This window comes from Labrus mixtus, chromosome 3 (genome assembly GCF_963584025.1).
Source record: "Labrus mixtus chromosome 3, fLabMix1.1, whole genome shotgun sequence".
Lineage (NCBI taxonomy): Eukaryota > Metazoa > Chordata > Actinopteri > Labriformes > Labridae > Labrus > Labrus mixtus.
In genome coordinates, this window is record NC_083614.1 from 28,954,114 (window position 1) to 28,971,835 (window position 17,722).

General features: G+C 41.0%; 1 protein-coding gene across 2 annotated transcripts in view; it reads right to left on the bottom strand.

Moving 5' to 3' along the window:
- Positions 1-17,427, bottom strand: part of ap1m3 (adaptor related protein complex 1 subunit mu 3) — a 200,358-nt gene extending 182,931 nt beyond the window's left edge. For both annotated transcript variants that reach the window (XR_009672052.1, XM_061034398.1), the window contains exons 1-6: positions 17,226-17,427; positions 9,361-9,517; positions 8,736-8,803; positions 7,967-8,097; positions 1,552-1,699; positions 281-407 (exon numbers count right to left, since the gene is read on the bottom strand). Coding sequence is in view for 1 of the 2 variants with exons in the window: in XM_061034398.1 (XP_060890381.1) it covers positions 281-407; positions 1,552-1,699; positions 7,967-8,097; positions 8,736-8,803; positions 9,361-9,517; positions 17,226-17,267 (673 nt within the window). In the remaining variant the exon portion in view is untranslated. The remainder of the gene's footprint in view (positions 1-280; positions 408-1,551; positions 1,700-7,966; positions 8,098-8,735; positions 8,804-9,360; positions 9,518-17,225) is intronic.
- Positions 17,428-17,722: the final 295 nt, after the last annotated feature.

Genomic DNA, 17,722 nt, shown 5'->3' on the forward strand with positions numbered 1-17,722 from the left:
AGACGACCAGCTCTATCAACTGAGCCACAGCTATAATAGCTCATAATGCTATAACAACCTGCTCAGTATACATTATCCTCATTCTCTTACTCTAAAGAAACCACACATATCATCATAGGATATTATCAACATGTTCCAGAGGAAGTATTTTAAGACATTACTCCACTTACTCCAGCTGACTTCTCCATCTCCTCCCCCTTCATACTTTATCACTTCCTCATAAACACTTTAAACAAATGTCTGACACATAACTAACAGAGACTGTGTGCCTGTTACTTACTGCCTGTGATCTCAAACAGCACTTTGTCATTGAGGCCCAGTCTGAGTTCAGGCATCCCCGACAGGACCACTTTGAGCTTGATGGTGCCGACTATCTCACTCCGCAGGACGCTGCCATTTGCACTCACCTGCAGACGGATAGAGACATGACAGAAATACATTATTACTCATTTCTGTTTCGGGTAGTGTTGTAGTCAAGACCACACTGACCGAGATCAAGACATACACGAGACCAGCGTGCGCTCAGAAGAGCCCTAGACCTTCAAAAAGTGGTCTCGAGACTAAGACTGATTTCCAACATGATGCAGCACTTAATCGACACCACAATGAGAAGCTCCAATAACCTCCCCTTGTTTGTTGTGAGAAAAAAAAAAAAATTTAAAGGCCAAACCACACTGACAATTGGTTTGCAGCCCCTAAAGGAACCTTCTTCAGTCATAATTTGTCTGCAGTCTCATTTTGTAAAACAAATAGTGAGAGAATTGTATCATGAGTTGAGTGAATCATTACATCCCTATGTACAACAACACTAGTTTTGGGTTCAGCATTGTGTTCACACCAAATTATCTTATGAGCTGTGATAGCAGCCTTACAGTCAAATCATCCGTCTGGAAGTAAACAAGCTTTCAAATGAAAATGTGCACTTAATGGAGTTCGGATACAGTTCGAGTAAGACTAAAAATGAGTAAGACTGTTCATAAACTGTCAGAAGAAAACAACCGTATCACATACCCAGATAAAGCATTGAGCAGATACAAACACACAGAAAGACTGAACCGCTCTCAGCATGCAGTGAGCAAAGGCTCGATGACTAAGAAGACTCCTGAAGTCTGAGATCACAGAAAAGGAAATGACAACTGTAGCTCGTATTCAGCTTTAGCCGTGTGGTTTTATCAGTATAGATTGTTTTCACTATGACTCGTACTATACGTGTAAAGATGTCTTTGAGGTGCTTTTTTCAAGGGCTTCAGAGAAAGGTTGATTCTCTTTCTTTTAGTTGAAAACAAACAGCATGTTCATGTCTTCTTATCGTCTCCTCTTCTAAAGTGGCAGGACATCTTAGTCTGCTTTCCTCATTTTAAAGGGATTATGAGGCCTCCTCATCCTCACTTTAAAGCTGTGATCATGATGTTTACACGGTATGTGGTATAGCTTGCTACTTCTAGGTCTTTGGGATACAACAAAAAAAATACACCATCAACCTCCATCCCCCGTCTCTCTCTGACTCTAAGCTCGAATGCTGACAATGCAAACGTTTGTTTTTTTTCTCACCAGCAGATTAACTGACTCAATGACGTCCATGAAAACTTCGTTCTTCCTGTACTTGATGCCCTCCGATCGCCAGGACACGGCATTGGTGACGGTGGCAGGAGGTCGAGGTGCCCCGACTTCTAATTTATGACCCTGCTGGGTGATGTATCTGAAAGAGACAGAGGAAAAACAAATAAAAAAATCGTACACACTTCAAATTGTCTGTGACGTTCATTTATCAGGGTGATTTTAATTTCACATTTTGGATAAATATGTCAACAACCAGCTGAAATGTTTCAGTGACTAATTTGAAGTAATCCAAAAAGGAAATGGCAACAAACTGTTGTGTTTATTTCTTGCAACACAAACTCGATCTCTCTGGAGGAATGTTTATTTTCTTCTGTATATCTTGTATTAATCACCCCTCATGACTTCACATAAATGAGCTTTTCAAGTGAGAATACATGACAGCAGCCTGCTGTTCATGGTGTATGGAGATTATTCATGGATGTAATTGGAAATGGAGATTTACATAAACCCATTGTGACTGTAGCCACAGATAACATTGTGACTGACATGCGGTTGTTTATATGATAACAACAACAATAAGGATTACAGGACTAAGTAAAAGCTGCATCAAGTGTCCTGAAGAGTTCATCTGAGAAAGCAGGAGATGATAGAACAGCTTAAGTGGGTTTGAATTCTTCTAAAGATTTGAACCTTCAGAGGAAATATGTTACTCAATTAATTCATTGAGGAAAATCCACCCACTGATCCATGACCCATCCATTTATCTGTGATCCATCTATTGATCCCTGATCCATCCATTTATCTGTGCTCAATCCACTGATCCCTGATCCATCCATTTATCTGTGATCAATCCACTGATCCGTGATCCATCTATTGATCTTTGATCCAATCATTTATCCCTGATCCATCCATGGATATCTGGTACATCCATTTATCTGTGATCCATCCATTTATCTGTGATCCATCCATTTATACCTGATCAATCTACTGATCCCTGATCCATCTACTGATCCCTGATCCATCTACTGATCTGTGATCCATCCACTGACCCCCTCCTTCACTGTAAACCTGTCTGCTTGTTACTTCACGTAGGAGCTGGAGAGCCAGTTTGTTTCAACAATCCACAAACACTGTCTTGGGAGACATAATGACTTGTCAGGAGAATAGAAGAGAGCCCGGATAAACATCATGTGACCAAGCCTGTTTCTAACCAAACACCTGCCCCCACCCCACCCCCACCCCCCCTTGCCCACCACTGTTTACTTCCCACTGGCCTCATTTCCACTGAAGAGCTGTCGTCTATTTTATCCCAACAATTTTCCTGAAATACAACTCCCAAAACAGTGAATCCAGCCTTGGAGGACTATAATGTACAACTTGAGAATAAATTTAAAAAGTATTGACTTTAGTTTGCTTTACATGGCTCATAAACTGGTTGGAAATGTACGACATGGATACACACAGCATATCAAATGTACTGGAAGCCCATGATTTCTTCATTAAACTGTCATTTTAAACAGCCAGAAGTCAGTATGAAGGACTCCACCATGATTTGCACAGGAACTTGGAAGCATTTCATCTAAACAAATAGAGCTTTAGACACTCTGTCAAACAAATCTTTGACCCACTTTGGCAAAGTGGCTAATATTCACAAAAGGAAAGGATACAGATGTTTCGCAGCCCTGCGCCTAAAATCTGTTTCTATTCAACTATCGATGGCCGTTTATTTTCTATACTGCTAACATACAAATAAAGGTGTCAGATTTGCAGTATTCAAAATCAATCTCTCTTCTCCTCCCTCTCTGCACATGCTCCTGACTTTTCCTCTCCTGTTTTCAGCTGTCACTCCCTATTTCCCCTGGATTCAATGACCTATTGACCCAATGTTCCTCATGAATCCTCAGGCTGCTCTTAAGGAGAAAAAGAAAAGTGCAGAGCCAGCAGAGGGAGAAAATAAAAAAATATACAGTAATAGGAAATTTTCATAACTGACAGTTCAATATTTTGGTGAGTTAATGTACCAGAGCTGACACTGTGCTGTTACAGACGAGGTGCATGGTCCAGGCTCGGCTATCTCATTTTAGCAGAAACATTTTACAACAATTGTCATGTGGCTGTCCGAGGAGTTTGTGTATATGCACGGTCTAAACACTACTAAATAAAGACCTAGGGACGGTATGTGTGTTCCATATGTAGTTTCTAATTTGAGAGGTGGACTGTATGTTCGGTATTTATGCAGGAGTTGAACAGTGAGAGTTACTAATAACATGTCTGCCTTCCTCCAGACTCAATTTCAGATTGTTTCTGGCTTTGTGTAGTCATAAACCTCCAGGGTTAAAATGTGAAACTGATGAGCAGGTTACTAGAACAAATCCAAGATTGTTTTTTTTTTCCCTGTTTTTGTTTTTAAAAGAATTCCTAACGTTCAAAGTTTTACCTTAAAATATTTGAGACATTTTACTGTCAGAAGTACATAATTTGGAGACAGTAAAGGTCAATAAATGACGATCCTTTGTTTGTATGCAAACAAGCTTTATGGCAACCAGCATTAGAGGGGCCCTAAGTCTGCGCTCTTGCTCTCAACACGCTTGCAAGCATGTCACATGTCACATAACTTTGGCTATAGCAGCAGGACACAGGGCTCTAATAATGGGACAGAGCAGGTGACGAGTGAAGGACAGGGAACTTAACTTTCATGCAGGTGAAAGTCAGACAACTTCTCACAGATTACATTCTTTCCTTCATGGATTTCCTCCACAGTGACAGACACATCTTCTGCTGAGAGAGTCTGAATCTGTCAAAGCGGACTAAAAAAACAAACATGGAAAAAGCAGAAGATAGGGCTGAAAGTTCCTGTTTGGTCTGATTGTCTCTATATTGCCGTAAACGCACAAACAGACTGTTTCTGTTGAGACAAGCTTATAAACAGACGGCGCAGTGTGCCACTCTCTCTCGCTCATTCAAATTCAATGTAGATCACCCATCGACGATCTCTCCCTCCCTCCTTCTCTCCGCTATACATAAACCAATAATAATCCATCAAGATCATCAAAAAGAGGGGGTTTCTTAAACACATCCAAATCACAGTGCCGTAAAAAATGTATGTTTTGATCTACAACATCCATTGCATGTTTACACTTTAAGATCAGCGTGCTTTATTCACGTGTGTCGATAAAAAGAGGCTATGAACAAAAGCTGTACCAGTATCGTAAATGTTTCACAGATATTTATTTTTAAAAAAGCAAACAGAATAGGGTATAAGAAAAGGAGACAGTTGTTACTTCTTCAGGTAAGAGGCTCAGGCTAGATTCATATCCTGGCGCTGCGTCTGAGACAAACCATAAAGGAGATGTGTGATTGTTTCAAAGACGAAAAGAACTCGCCCTCGGCAGGAACACGCGAGCAGAGCAGAGCAGAGACGTAGCTCACTGCTCAGGACAGTAAAAATGCATAAAAGGCGTTCATGCTCTGCTTAAATAAAAGAAGTCCTCATTAATGATGTAAATTCCATAAATAAAGTGTTTCGTGCCTTCCATTTGGAGGGGGTGGGACTTGAGAGGATGTGTTGGGGTGGTGGGCTGCTGCTCCAAATGAATGGGGAAACACTGTACTTGGACTTAAAAGGAAAACTGGAACATTTCAAAAGTTCTTGTCCTGCACCGTTCGATTTTTGAATTTAAAAAGGATCCCTAAAGACATGAATCATATTAGGGCTTATTAAGACAGGTGAGGATCTGTAAGGTGCCTCCTCAGCTCATTCCAGTTACAAAACAAGGATTCAAATCTGAAGTCTACAAACCAACGATATATATTTACAGTGTTTAACCAAAGCCTACTGAACGACAGAACACAGAAAAAAAACTGTGGGTATTGTTCTCATTTCAAATTTACAGCACTCCAAGAAAAGCGCTAAATAACCAGGTTTTGAATTGATTGACAGATTGAGGAGGAGGGGGAATCCCATTTTCTGCCCCAGTTCCTCCCACTTAGATGGTCTTGAATGCATGTTGACAGAGTGCAAAAAGCTGAAAGTGCTGAAAGATAAAAGGCAGCAACAAGTGGGTTTGTGGGGTCGACTTTGGTTTGTTATGGTTGCTTTGCCGTTTGTTCTGTTTTGCCCTGATTCTCCTCAGAAATGCTAATGAAAGCCTGTGGAAGAAGGAGGTTGGCAGCAAACTGACAGATTAGCATAACAATGGCAATCATAACAAACACACACACACACACACACACACACCCGCACACACATGAAAGTTCATACTAAGAAGCATGCATGAACATATTCACATGCCTCCATCTAGTCTAGTCTCCCTTGCTGAGTGTTATGCACCACCCTCACACAGACTTACACATTTTACCATATTTGACAGATAATTCCACCTGCTACTTTGGGTGGGTATAAGAAAAAATGGATTTGGGTTGGACAAGGGCACGATAAGTCCAGAGAACTAGAACAGCATACTGACAGAAACCCTCAGTGTGGGTATGTGAGAGGAGAGGAGAGGAGGGGAGGGGAGGAGAGGAGAGGAGAGGAGAGGAGAGGAGAGGAGAGGAGAGGAGAGGGGAGGAGAGGAGAGCTTTTCTATCTGAGAGTCTCAAGTGTGTCCAGCTGACTGTGTTATTGTGTATGAGTGCCAATGGGAGCCTGGTAATTATCAGTCCTATTCAGACACCATACACACTCACTATACTGTACACATGACATACACACACACTCACACTTGCACTGCAGCCAAGCCTCGGTGCACAAATAGCATGCAAAATTAAACATTAGTCATGTACAACCAATGACATTTCAGACACAAAAGTGTAAACAATGCGCAGTGCAAATATTTATATTTCAATTATTATTAGTTCACTCTTAATTTAATGTGTAAAGCCTGAACTCATGCGACCTCCTAAACTAGGAGTGTACTTAATGTGACACTAAACATGTATCTGATTCAGTCGATTTCACTCTCTGAATAAAGCTCCACCGTTCATCACAGCTGCACTTTAACCAGCTGTTTTCTGTTGAATGAACACATATGCTTCAGACAGAATCATCATGGATTCTTACCTCCATCCCTGCTGGCCACTTAAATACAAAGCTGTTATCACACTAGAAAAACAGGTACCACTTGAGCTAATATGGATCCATTAAAATCAGAATGATGTGTACAAACTGCATCCTTTTTGAGGTTTACACTTTAACCTTAAACCTTCATGAGCATGATAAGAGGCTGTGTCCACTCAGACTGTTTTTTTGCACTGGCAGTGCCCATTGTTAATACAAAAACCAAAGCAATTCAGAATTTTCAGTCACACTCAGCTTCAGCTGTATATTGTCGCTCCGCTCACAGCACTCGGTTGAAAACAGTTCAACTTCTGGAAAAGCCCAGAGCTTGTCAATGTCACTTTCCCCTCACCGACAAATAAAATAATCAAGAAGGGGCGGGGCTTCTGATAATGGCAGAGGAGAAACTCATCAGACTCGTCTTTTAGGGGGTGCAATTTTTAGCTTTTAGTCATGTGACCAGTACAGAGGGCTGGAGGGTTAAAAGAGTTTAGGAAAGCAGTGGCCACCATTCAAAACATTTTCCAGCTGCAGAATGGGCGATTTCATTTTCCATCTCCTGAAAACAACACATGTTGACATCAACTGACAATTGTAGTAGGCACTTGCAACCCTTATATAGCAAACAGGACACTATTTGGATCACTAGAAAAGGAAAAGTCCTCGCATGTGTTATGGTTTAAAGATTAACCATGTCAGCTGGCGACTTTCAGCCAAACACATCTGCGGTTGTCGGACGGAAAGTGTCCTAACAAATGTCTCTATACTTAGTTTTTCATTTAAGACAAAGCCTGTCTAATAAGTATTTTTGACATTATACCAAAAACATTCTTGCCCACCGGGTGGGAGGAATGTCCATAAGCATGTGACATCACGGGAAAGTTATGAATTCCAGGTCTAGAGCTGTGCTGCGTATGCCAGGACAGAATTCATTTAATTGTTTTGATGTTTTCTTGGTGATATTTCCTTGAATAATGGAAAATATTAAGCACACGGAGGTACTAAATCATACCGTACAGTCACTACTGAGGGAGGCATAAGTTAAATTTTGTAACCTAGCAACAATGATCGCTGGTGAGAAGCACTCTGAAACCGAGGTCGTGGGCGCTGCCAGCACAAAAAGCTCCGTCGATGGGCACAGGCCATTAACGTAACGCCAGAACACAGAGCCAATGCACATAATTAATCCACGTTGTGTCAAACAGGAACATTTCTGTTGCTGTCACCTTTAGAGAAATCCGCTCTAGGTTACTTTCGCCTCTCATTTTATTATTCCTCACAGAAAACACACAGATACAGAGATCCTTGTTGTTATTAGGACTGTAACTGGTTGTGTGGTAGTTCTCTTACTCTTTAAGGATTTTGCTGTCGGTTGTCTGAGGGAAGCCAAAGTCCATCACTTCGTCCATCAGCTCGTACACAGTCACAAAGTTGTCCCGGATACTCTCCTCCTCCAGCTCCTTGAAGTACTCCTTGAATACCTGCAGACACAACAAGCAGACACAGTTCAGATTGCTTACAGCTCATTATTCTATATAAGATAACAGCATGGTTTGTCTTAAATTTGATGTTTTTAGCATGTGGTATTGAGAAAGGAGGTCAAAATGCATTCTGTCTTCTAATAAAATAGTTTGTTTGTTCAAGTCATAGTAAATATAAAACTGTTTGCTTTGTTTAGAAACAAAGACACAGCATTGGGCAGATACATGCAGGGATGAAATGACCAATAAAAAAGGAGGTGTAGATGCCTGTGATGTTTAAAGTTTCCATTGGCTCCCTGTCCCCTACTGTATCCAATTCAAAATCCTGCTCCACACTCACAAAGCCCTCAACCACCAGGCCCCCCCCTCCTCCCTCACTGACCTCCTCCACCGTCACACCCCTTCACATAGCCTCCATTCCTCCCACACAAACCTCCCGTCTCCACCATTCAGGACCAAGCACCGAAACCTGTGGAGACAGCGTCTTCTCCATAGCTGCCCCATCCCTCAAGAACTCACCACCCCAAACCTACTTCACCCATATACATTTAAATCATTAAACAAGTGTGATTGTGGAGTGTGTTTTTATACGTTGTAGAAACGAAAGTCGGGACTTTTATTCCAGGAATCAGACTCACCTGTACTATTTTATAAAGAAAGGAGTACACCAGAGCAGCGTTGGCATTCTTCTTGGTCATGGCCACCACTGGAATAAAAGCACTGTTAAGAAACAACTGTACATCAGCGAGCAGCAGACACGCTATCTGAGAGGAAAAACATGCACATTTTTATGAGCCAGAAATGCTTAAATGAGATGGAGAAGATCTTTTATATTCTGTGGGTGGTTCTGAGATGAATGCAATGACATAAAAAGTTAGCAGGGTGCATCACACTCGCAAGCAATTGAGAACATGGCCACAGGGAGGTAAAGCAGCTCCGTTGTCTAATGCAGCGCTCTGGGAATAGCACTTTCTCACAACTGGTAATATCATGCTGAATTAATAATGTGTGAGGAAGTTTGACTGCCCGATTTCACATTAAGAAAAAGAGGATGTGAAGTGAATAACACAGTGAATCTGTGCTCAATGTTTCAACTGGCTGTGGAACATCATGAAGCCGAGAAACTGAGGGTTCAGATCTACTTCAAATCTACGCTGTACCAAACTATACCATGGTAAATCTGTGATTTAAAAAAGATCTGTCTTTCAGTGTAGTGCCTCCATGTTTAGTTTACAAAATCCAGACATTAACTGAGAAGGATACAGTAGAGGTTGCTGTGTTTGATCCACAGAAAGTGTGCGGATCCATGCGTGACCAGAGGCGTCATCTCTGCCTCCTCTTCTCTCTTCATCAGGATCGGCATAAAGTGGTCGATCTCATTCATGTCCATGTTCCCCATGTAGTTACGGCAGATTAGCACCTGGAATTACAATGAAAAAATAAAAAAAATAAAGAGAAAAAATAGAGATTTTTATAGAGCCAATCCGGAGGCATTAAATATTTAAAGATCTTGGCTGAGATACCAAATCGGAGCACTCAAGCTTGAAGATGGTTCAGGAACCGATGGCCGACTCTGAACCTAAACTCATGGATGGAGATGACACCATTTTCAGGTTCATGTCGCAGCCGGGGAAGTGTGCAAACGGTGTTTCTAACCTAAATATCTCATGATGGATCTTCAGATGAAAAAGGAGCTTATGCTGATTTTAGCAACATGACAGATTATTTGGTTTTAAACAAAAGCAAACTCTCTTACTGATAAAATATGTATATGCAACTTTATATTCATTCTATTTATATAAGTATTTTTGTTTAGTGCCAATAACACATCAAATAGGTTCATATATTCTAGCTCTACATGTAGCATGGCTCCATCACTTTGGTTCAGATTGTGAAGCTGCATTCACCTCATTACTGTGTGAACACATGGAGGAGTTAAACCACCACCACCACCCCCCACACCCCACCCCCCCCCCCGTATTGTGTGTGCAAACAAACTCCTTTTGCGATACACTGAAAATGATGCTCACAAAAAAAGAACATGTCTGAACAACAAAATGAAGACCCAGAAAAAAGACTTTACTGTGCCAATAGAACTTGTTGTGTTAAGTCCACAGGCTGTTAAACAGGATGAAGGAGGCAGATGGATGTCACCCATTGTCCACTGCCTTCCTTTCTAAAGACTTCAGTTTGGCCATTTGGACATCAACATCTTGATTTTTTTTAGAACAAGAAGTGTCCAAATGATGGCGAGCAATTTTGTACATCTTTATCCTGTGAGACGGGTCGACCTGATAATGACTTATCAATCATGAATCCCCCCCCTTCTGGCCAAAAAGAAAGAAAGCAGGTATAAGGCACTTCTGTCCCCGCTTCTGGCTAAAACAAAAAATAATGTGACTCATAACATTTCTAACCCTCCAACAATTTCTTCACAGAAAAAAAAAAAATGCACTTTATTTCGCCCTAAAGGAACACCACACCTTCTAATATTAAAAGGAATACACACACACACACACCCACACACAAGCACACACACGCGTAGACAAAACGAGATGAGTCAGCGTTCTTACTGGAGTCTGGACACAGAGTGAAGTAAAGAAAGAGATCAAAGCGTCTACGCTTGAGGGACCTCGGCGACACACACACACACAAATCCCCCCACCCCCCCCACCCCCTCCCCTATTTTAATAGAGGAGTGTGTTGTGCAGGGGGTCACCCAGGGGCAGATACAACAAAGGCAGGAGGAAATAAGAAATAAAAACCAAAGGAAATGCCACTGCTCAGCTTCAGTGAGAGGAGAATAATAGCATGGAGCGAGAGGTCAGAGGTCACCAAAGAGAGAGAATGAAGTAAACAAATCTTTGTATCAAAGAGAACTGTAATAACCGATACTGAAGGCCCTTTGCAAAGTATCGAGGGACTCACTTCTAAGAGCTGGCAGCAAACTTTGGAGGAAAAACAAAAGCAAAAATGCGCCTCAGTTTAGTGTTGACACTAACAATACAGTATGGTTACCATCACAAAGCAAGAATTTTAAACGTTGATACATTTACTAGTGAAAGTCAAATTATATTAAAACATCTTCTGAAACCATGGCAACAGTCCAGGGCACCAAATATTTGGTCATTTCTTTTTTTATAATAACTAAAAAACGCAAACTCCTGCACACTGTCGAGTAATAGAGTACAAAAACATTGGAAAGGTAGCCAATGTACAATTTCGACAGTCACCTCCTTTTCTCTGTTTGTGAGAGATATAGACGTAACTTTTACAACTTCATGAGACCCTAAATGGACTTGAGAAATGCCAACAGATGGCAGCTGACAGGATAACATAAGCTGGAGGTTCAATGCCACGTTCCTTTTTATAGTTCATGGTATTTCCAAAGTATGTATCTTCTCTCTTGGCTGCTTGCCATTATCTGCCTGATGCTGGGAGGATGTGCATGGAAGGAAAGATTTACACAGATGTGTCATGAGAGTTTTACAAGAACAGTAAATCTACAAAATTATGAAACAAGAAATGTTTGACTCTGAGCAATAGATCTTACGTTGCAGCACTTTTTTCAGTTGCACGACTGATTCACATAAAGGCAATAAAACGCTCTTCCACATTCATCACTAAACTTTAAGAGGGTTTCATCAACACAGTAAATGTTGAAAAAGCAAAACTCTGTGTGCATATTGACGCCACTGCACTTACTGTTATAAAATAATGCTATAATCCAAATCCAAAAAAATATTTGACTCTCCACTAAATTGGCACCAAGTAATCCGAGGGTATAGCTACTTTTAACTTCACCTGACTGCATCAAAATGGTTTGAAGTGTGAGAAAGTGAGAGTGAGAAAGCATTGCTTGACTTCAGTAAAAGTGTGTTTTCTCAAATTATTACGATAAAATCAGACTTCCGCAAATTTGTTTATTGTGATGTTTAAAATCACGATAACAATGAATTTAAAAATAAGGGCATGCCCTCAGTGGTTTCTCGACTATTAAATATATTATATTATTATATTTATTGTGTTGATACAGAATAAGGAACACAAGCTGGTCATATTGCTTGTTGTCATCCAAGTAGACAACTCTGCTAGTGTAGTTCAACGCTACGTAAGTGAAATGCTTTTAGACTGGTAAATAAATCTGGTAATATCAGTGCATATCTGCTGTCAAATTAGCCGATATTGATAGTCACTGGATATGCTAATATCGGCCGATACTATCGGCAATCATACTGATAATTTACAGAAGCTATGATCTCATCTTTGAGATATTTAAAACTCGAGCTTTTGATGTAATGTCTTGTTGTTTGAATGTGAGTCAGTTACACTCAGGTTGAAGAGGAAAACATCAGATAGTGTTGTGTACTCAGCAGAGGGGTGGAGGGGGGGGGGGCATCAAACACAACACCTCACACAAACAGTTTGCATATTTGATGCCCCACAGCAGAAAGCAGCTGTTTAATAATCCAGTCCTCGTTAAATCTACTGTGAGTGAGTGTGTTTCTGAGACGTTAAGACACTAAAGACACATTCTGCTAAGTTGTATTGGCATTTATGAACACTTGTTACCAATACAACGTCTCTTCATAGCAGACGCACAACCTTATCATTAATGACATTCATATATGACAGGTAGGTAGAGGCTGAGGGGCTTTTCATTTGCAAAGGTTAGCAGTGAAGGATTCAATATTTAAAAGAAAAACAGAATGAGGAGGAATAAGAAACCCTGAAAGGAAATAAGAACTGAACTTGAAAACTAAGCAGATTAAATATAATCTATCTATTTTAATAGAGATAAGATTACTATTTGAAAAGATGCACTGAAGAAACACATTAAAAAAAGTGCTGTACCACTTAATTAGCCATATTTTAAATAACGTTTCCTCCTGCAGCAGTAGAGGACACGTTTTCACTGTGGTTCTTGTTATATCAGCATCACTACTCCAGGGATTTAGGAGAAAGCCATTACTAGGACTCACAGGGCAATCAGTGACCATTTACAATGTGTGAAATCAATTGGAACCACTGGCTGCTGAGCTGACCTCTAAAGGCAAACTGCAACAAGAAAACCTTCACTGGGGTGTATCACGGGCACAAAGAAGCCTCCAAAGATATTGTCAGCTTGTATCACTCGTCAATGTTTTTTGGAAAACAGCACACATTTTAAAGCAGAAACTCCATTATCACCCTAAGAAAATGAGTGCAGAATACTGCTGACATTTTGGAGTGAAGGGGCTGCAGGGAGTCAACAATCCTTTACTTGTAGAGGACATAAAGGCACAATGAAGAATGCAAAAAGACGCCTCAGAGTTGGTCCATCAATTGCAGCCATTTAACATTGTGTGTGCTCACAGTGCCTCTTTTTAAAGCAGCCAGAGGTTCATTGTGGCTCAACATTCCCGACTGGACAAACTTTAAGTCAACAAGAACACCCAGAGCAGCTCTGTGAGGCGTCACAGAGGAACATCGATCAAAATGTCAACGTTTCACGGGCACAGTGAAAATGCTATGAAGCTGTATTCACCATATTAGTTTAGTATGATAAAAGACGCAAATGACCTTTTAACACAAACTACATATTAGGCTTGTATGAGTGTGATAGACGGTGTCATATTTGCTCATAATCCAAAAAATTGGACAAATTGAACATCTGAACTGAAGATGTAATCAGTCAGGATTTATCCTCTGGGGACCACGAACATCTGTACCAAATGTCATTGCAGATAATTTGACAGTTGTAAAGATATTTAAGCCCAGACAATAACCTGAAGAGTAGACATGAATTGGATGAATTTTGGGGTGTCAGAAACGGGGGATGATGCCTGCATTATTTCTAATGACCAGCAGGGGGAGCATCCACTGGTTGTAAAAAATGTAGCAGATCTATTAATTCAGTTAACACTTTCCATTGAGTCTATGAAATGAGTCTACTTCTGTACAGCATGATAAAAGGATTTACGTTGTGGTCCCAGTTTGAGTAAAACAGGACACATACACTGTATGGCTGAATTTCAGCCTGATTGTGTGTCGTCAGTCGTGCAGTGTACGCTGAGGAACGACCGTCCAATCATGGTCCAATCAGCTGCTCCCAACTGTTTCTGATGACTTCCTGTCATGTTTGATATTTTGGTTGTACGACTGTACACACACTCCAACAATTAGAGCAGAGCCACCAGCTGATTCCACGACTTCGAGACTTTTTTTTCCTGATTGTGTCCGTACAAAAAGTGACAGAAATCACCATGGCAACATCAGGCATTCCCGTTCAACTGTTTTCCCCATCCTATCATGAAAGACATGTTTGCAGGAAATATCTGCCGACCTCCAGCTGAGAGGGGAAATTTGTTATGATTAAACTGGGAGTCAGCTTGTGTTTAATTGGGTGTGTGAAGCCGTTTTCACATGTGCACTCCGGATAATATCTAGATAATTACAGGAGGACTTCTCCGGAGATTCTCCCGACCTAGTCGTTCACATATGCTCCTCACAGCGGGGGACTTTACCCTGTCAGAGGGGAGGGGGGCTCGGGGAATTTCCCGAGGTAAGACGTGACGTAAATAAACAACGCGGAAGTAGCGGCCGTAGCAACAGAGTCCGCTACACGACGTTATAATGAGAATATTTTCCTTTATATCAATGCTATGTGTAATCCAATAGAATGACAACATCCAAAAAACATGAACAGAAAACAGAATGCAGCTGTTTAATTAGAGCACGGAGATCGTAGAGGTCGCGTGCAGACACTTTAGCCGGTCACTATATAAACGTCATTCTCTTTCTATTGGTTCAAGTTGAAATCTCCGGAGTATATGCTGACGTGTTCAGACATCAGCTCACTGGGCTTTTCTGCAGATAAAATACGAGGGGTCTGGCCGGAGAAACTCCGGGTAAAGTCCGCGCGAAAAATGCGGCTGTTTGCGTTCACACATAGACTAAAGAACCTCCGGGTAGACAAATCTCCGGAGTTTTTCAGGAGATTTCCGTATGTGTGAAAAGGATTTGAGAGAAAGTGAGCGTCTCTCCTAGTGTGTGTGTTTGAGCCGTGCATATGAGACAACTGAAAGACACAAAGATCTGACTTAAACCTTCATCTTTGGGAGTTTTCTATCATCAACTGCAAATGCTCCGTCCCGAATTAATTTGCACAGTGTGATCTCTTGAGTGATGCCTGGCAATCAGGCCATCAGAGCTGTACAGTCGAACAATGTACACCGGGCTTCAAACAGATAATAAAGCAGGGTATGCTTTTTTCTTGGGGGGGGGGGGGGGGGGGGGGGGGCTGTGATAGACAAGAATGTTGTAACAATATTAGACACTGTCAAGATAACTAAAGAATAACACAGAACCACGAGCTGCAGCTCCACCTAAAACACATGTACGTGTCCAAAATGTTTAACCTTACACTTCAATTCTTCTCGCTGATAAAAAGGTGGCTCATGACAACCCCAAACCTCTGCTTGAACATCTCCTGTTATTAAAAATTCTGTTTGGAAGCACTGGGAGCAAATGATGCCATGCTGATTTCAATACTGTGACATTTCAGTGTACAGAGCAGGTCCCAGCAGCCAGCAGTGAAGGGTCGAGTGCCCAGGAGCTATAATTTAAAGGGGAAGGGGGGGAGAGAAGGGCAGAGGAAGAAACTAGCTTCCTCAGTGGCTGTGTGTTTTCAACTGTGTCTAGATATGAGAGTGACTCGCCTACCTAACCTTTGAGGGACTATTTTCATTTAATTACATTTTTTCCATCCGTTATAATAAAGGACATTTTAAATTGCCGCTCCCCTTTACAGCTTTCACTGTTGTTGCAGAGGACAGAGGCCCTGGCCTGGTCAGGACTGACAGCAGGAGGAGGGGGGAGGAGGGGGGAGGAGGGGGACGGACTGGAGGTGAGAAGCTCCTGACTTGCCTCGGGGCAGAGACAGATAGATAAGGGGAGAGAGAAAGAGAAAACCTTTAATCTGAACAATCAGACATCCAGGCTATGAGGGACTGATCCCTCTCCCTGATGGGCATGGTCAGGCATATAAAGCTTCTTCAGCAATTTCTCCTCCTGCTCTCGGATAAATTAACCCTTTGAGGTTTGAATGTAGAAGCCGATGTGAAGAAAGAAATCAGTTCCCTTTTACTCGTACCATGCTCGTGCATACCTAAACATTCAAAGACAATTTGGACTATTACAAAAATACGACCATGTAAATAATGATAATTCCGTTGACTATTGAATAAACTGCAGATTTTCTCAACACACCTTATAGGGTATAATGGCTGGAAATTCTACCTGGAGAAATCTGCCCTTCCACGTGCCTTAAATTACTTTTGTTGTATGATCAAATCAACTGTCCCATCAACTCAATGCGTAGGCTAATTGAAGCAAATATGCAACAAAATTCACTGCCTCAAAAGTCAATATTTACATATTATGTTAAATGTTGGAAGACCATATTTGCATTTTTACTGTTTTCCAAACATATAAAGAAACCTTTAAGACATTCGCCTCTGCTCTGGCAACTTGTTAAGGACGATTTTCAATATTTATTTATTTTTATTCCCATCAGAATTAACTATTATCAGGTAAGTTGACATCCATGAATATGGGCCTATATCTAAAAGAAGTAAAATCTGACATTTTAAAAGCATAAACCAGTCCAATTAACCGGTTATCAAACAAGTCAATTTAATATTCGACTTCTAATCGATTAATCGTTGTGCGGCTCTACCTGTGTGCCTTCTTCATGATGGATTTTAATCTTTATATCAATCACGTCAGGTAACTTCTTTTAGTTTTAAGGGGACCCCTTGTAGGAGAGGAAAAAAGTGAGGTTTTAATCTTTCAAACAGGGAACATCACACACAATAAGAGCTGCCTCGCTGCACAAGAACAAACCCTGCGTGTCACTGAACATCAGGGGAAAAACGAGTTTGGCAAGTTGAGCTTCTCTTCTTACTACTTAGCCTTTACTAAGACTGTTTTCTGCTAAAACACACACATCTTTTACATACTTAAAACATTTACATTCTGTGTCGTTATTGGACTTCAAATGAGCTGACATACTCGTTTGTTGCAGCAGGTGCTTCGTTGATTTAAAAAAAAAACACCCAGATGTCAACAAGTCGCCACAAACTTACCTTTCCCTTCAGGTCGAGGATAAATATCGCCGACGCCGACATATTTGGCGTAGAAAAATCCTCGAGAACAAGAACTATATAGGCCTAGATAATATCTGGGTTTCCTCCTGGCAGATATGGGTCACTCAAAAGGGAATAATATTCGCTCCCATCATCCTCCTTCCTCCTCTCCCTCCGCGCTTCTCTCTCTCTCCGCGTTTCGCTGCAACTCGCTGCTGCCGCTTTTCCGGAGTATCAAGGTAACGGTTGTAACGGTTATGCCACTTCCGGTTGTAATGTGTTAGGATTTTTTATTTCAATTAATTAATTTTAATCAATTTAAAAAAATGTTTATTCTATACTTGCACTCAAGAATAGTAATAGTTATTTTATGAGTCTATATTTTATATGCTTTTTACAACACTAAATTTAATTTGTCTGTCTACTCGCCGTTATATTGAATAGTTTCTGCTGGTAACATGTCAACACACCTGCACTTTAACTTATGTATCACTGAT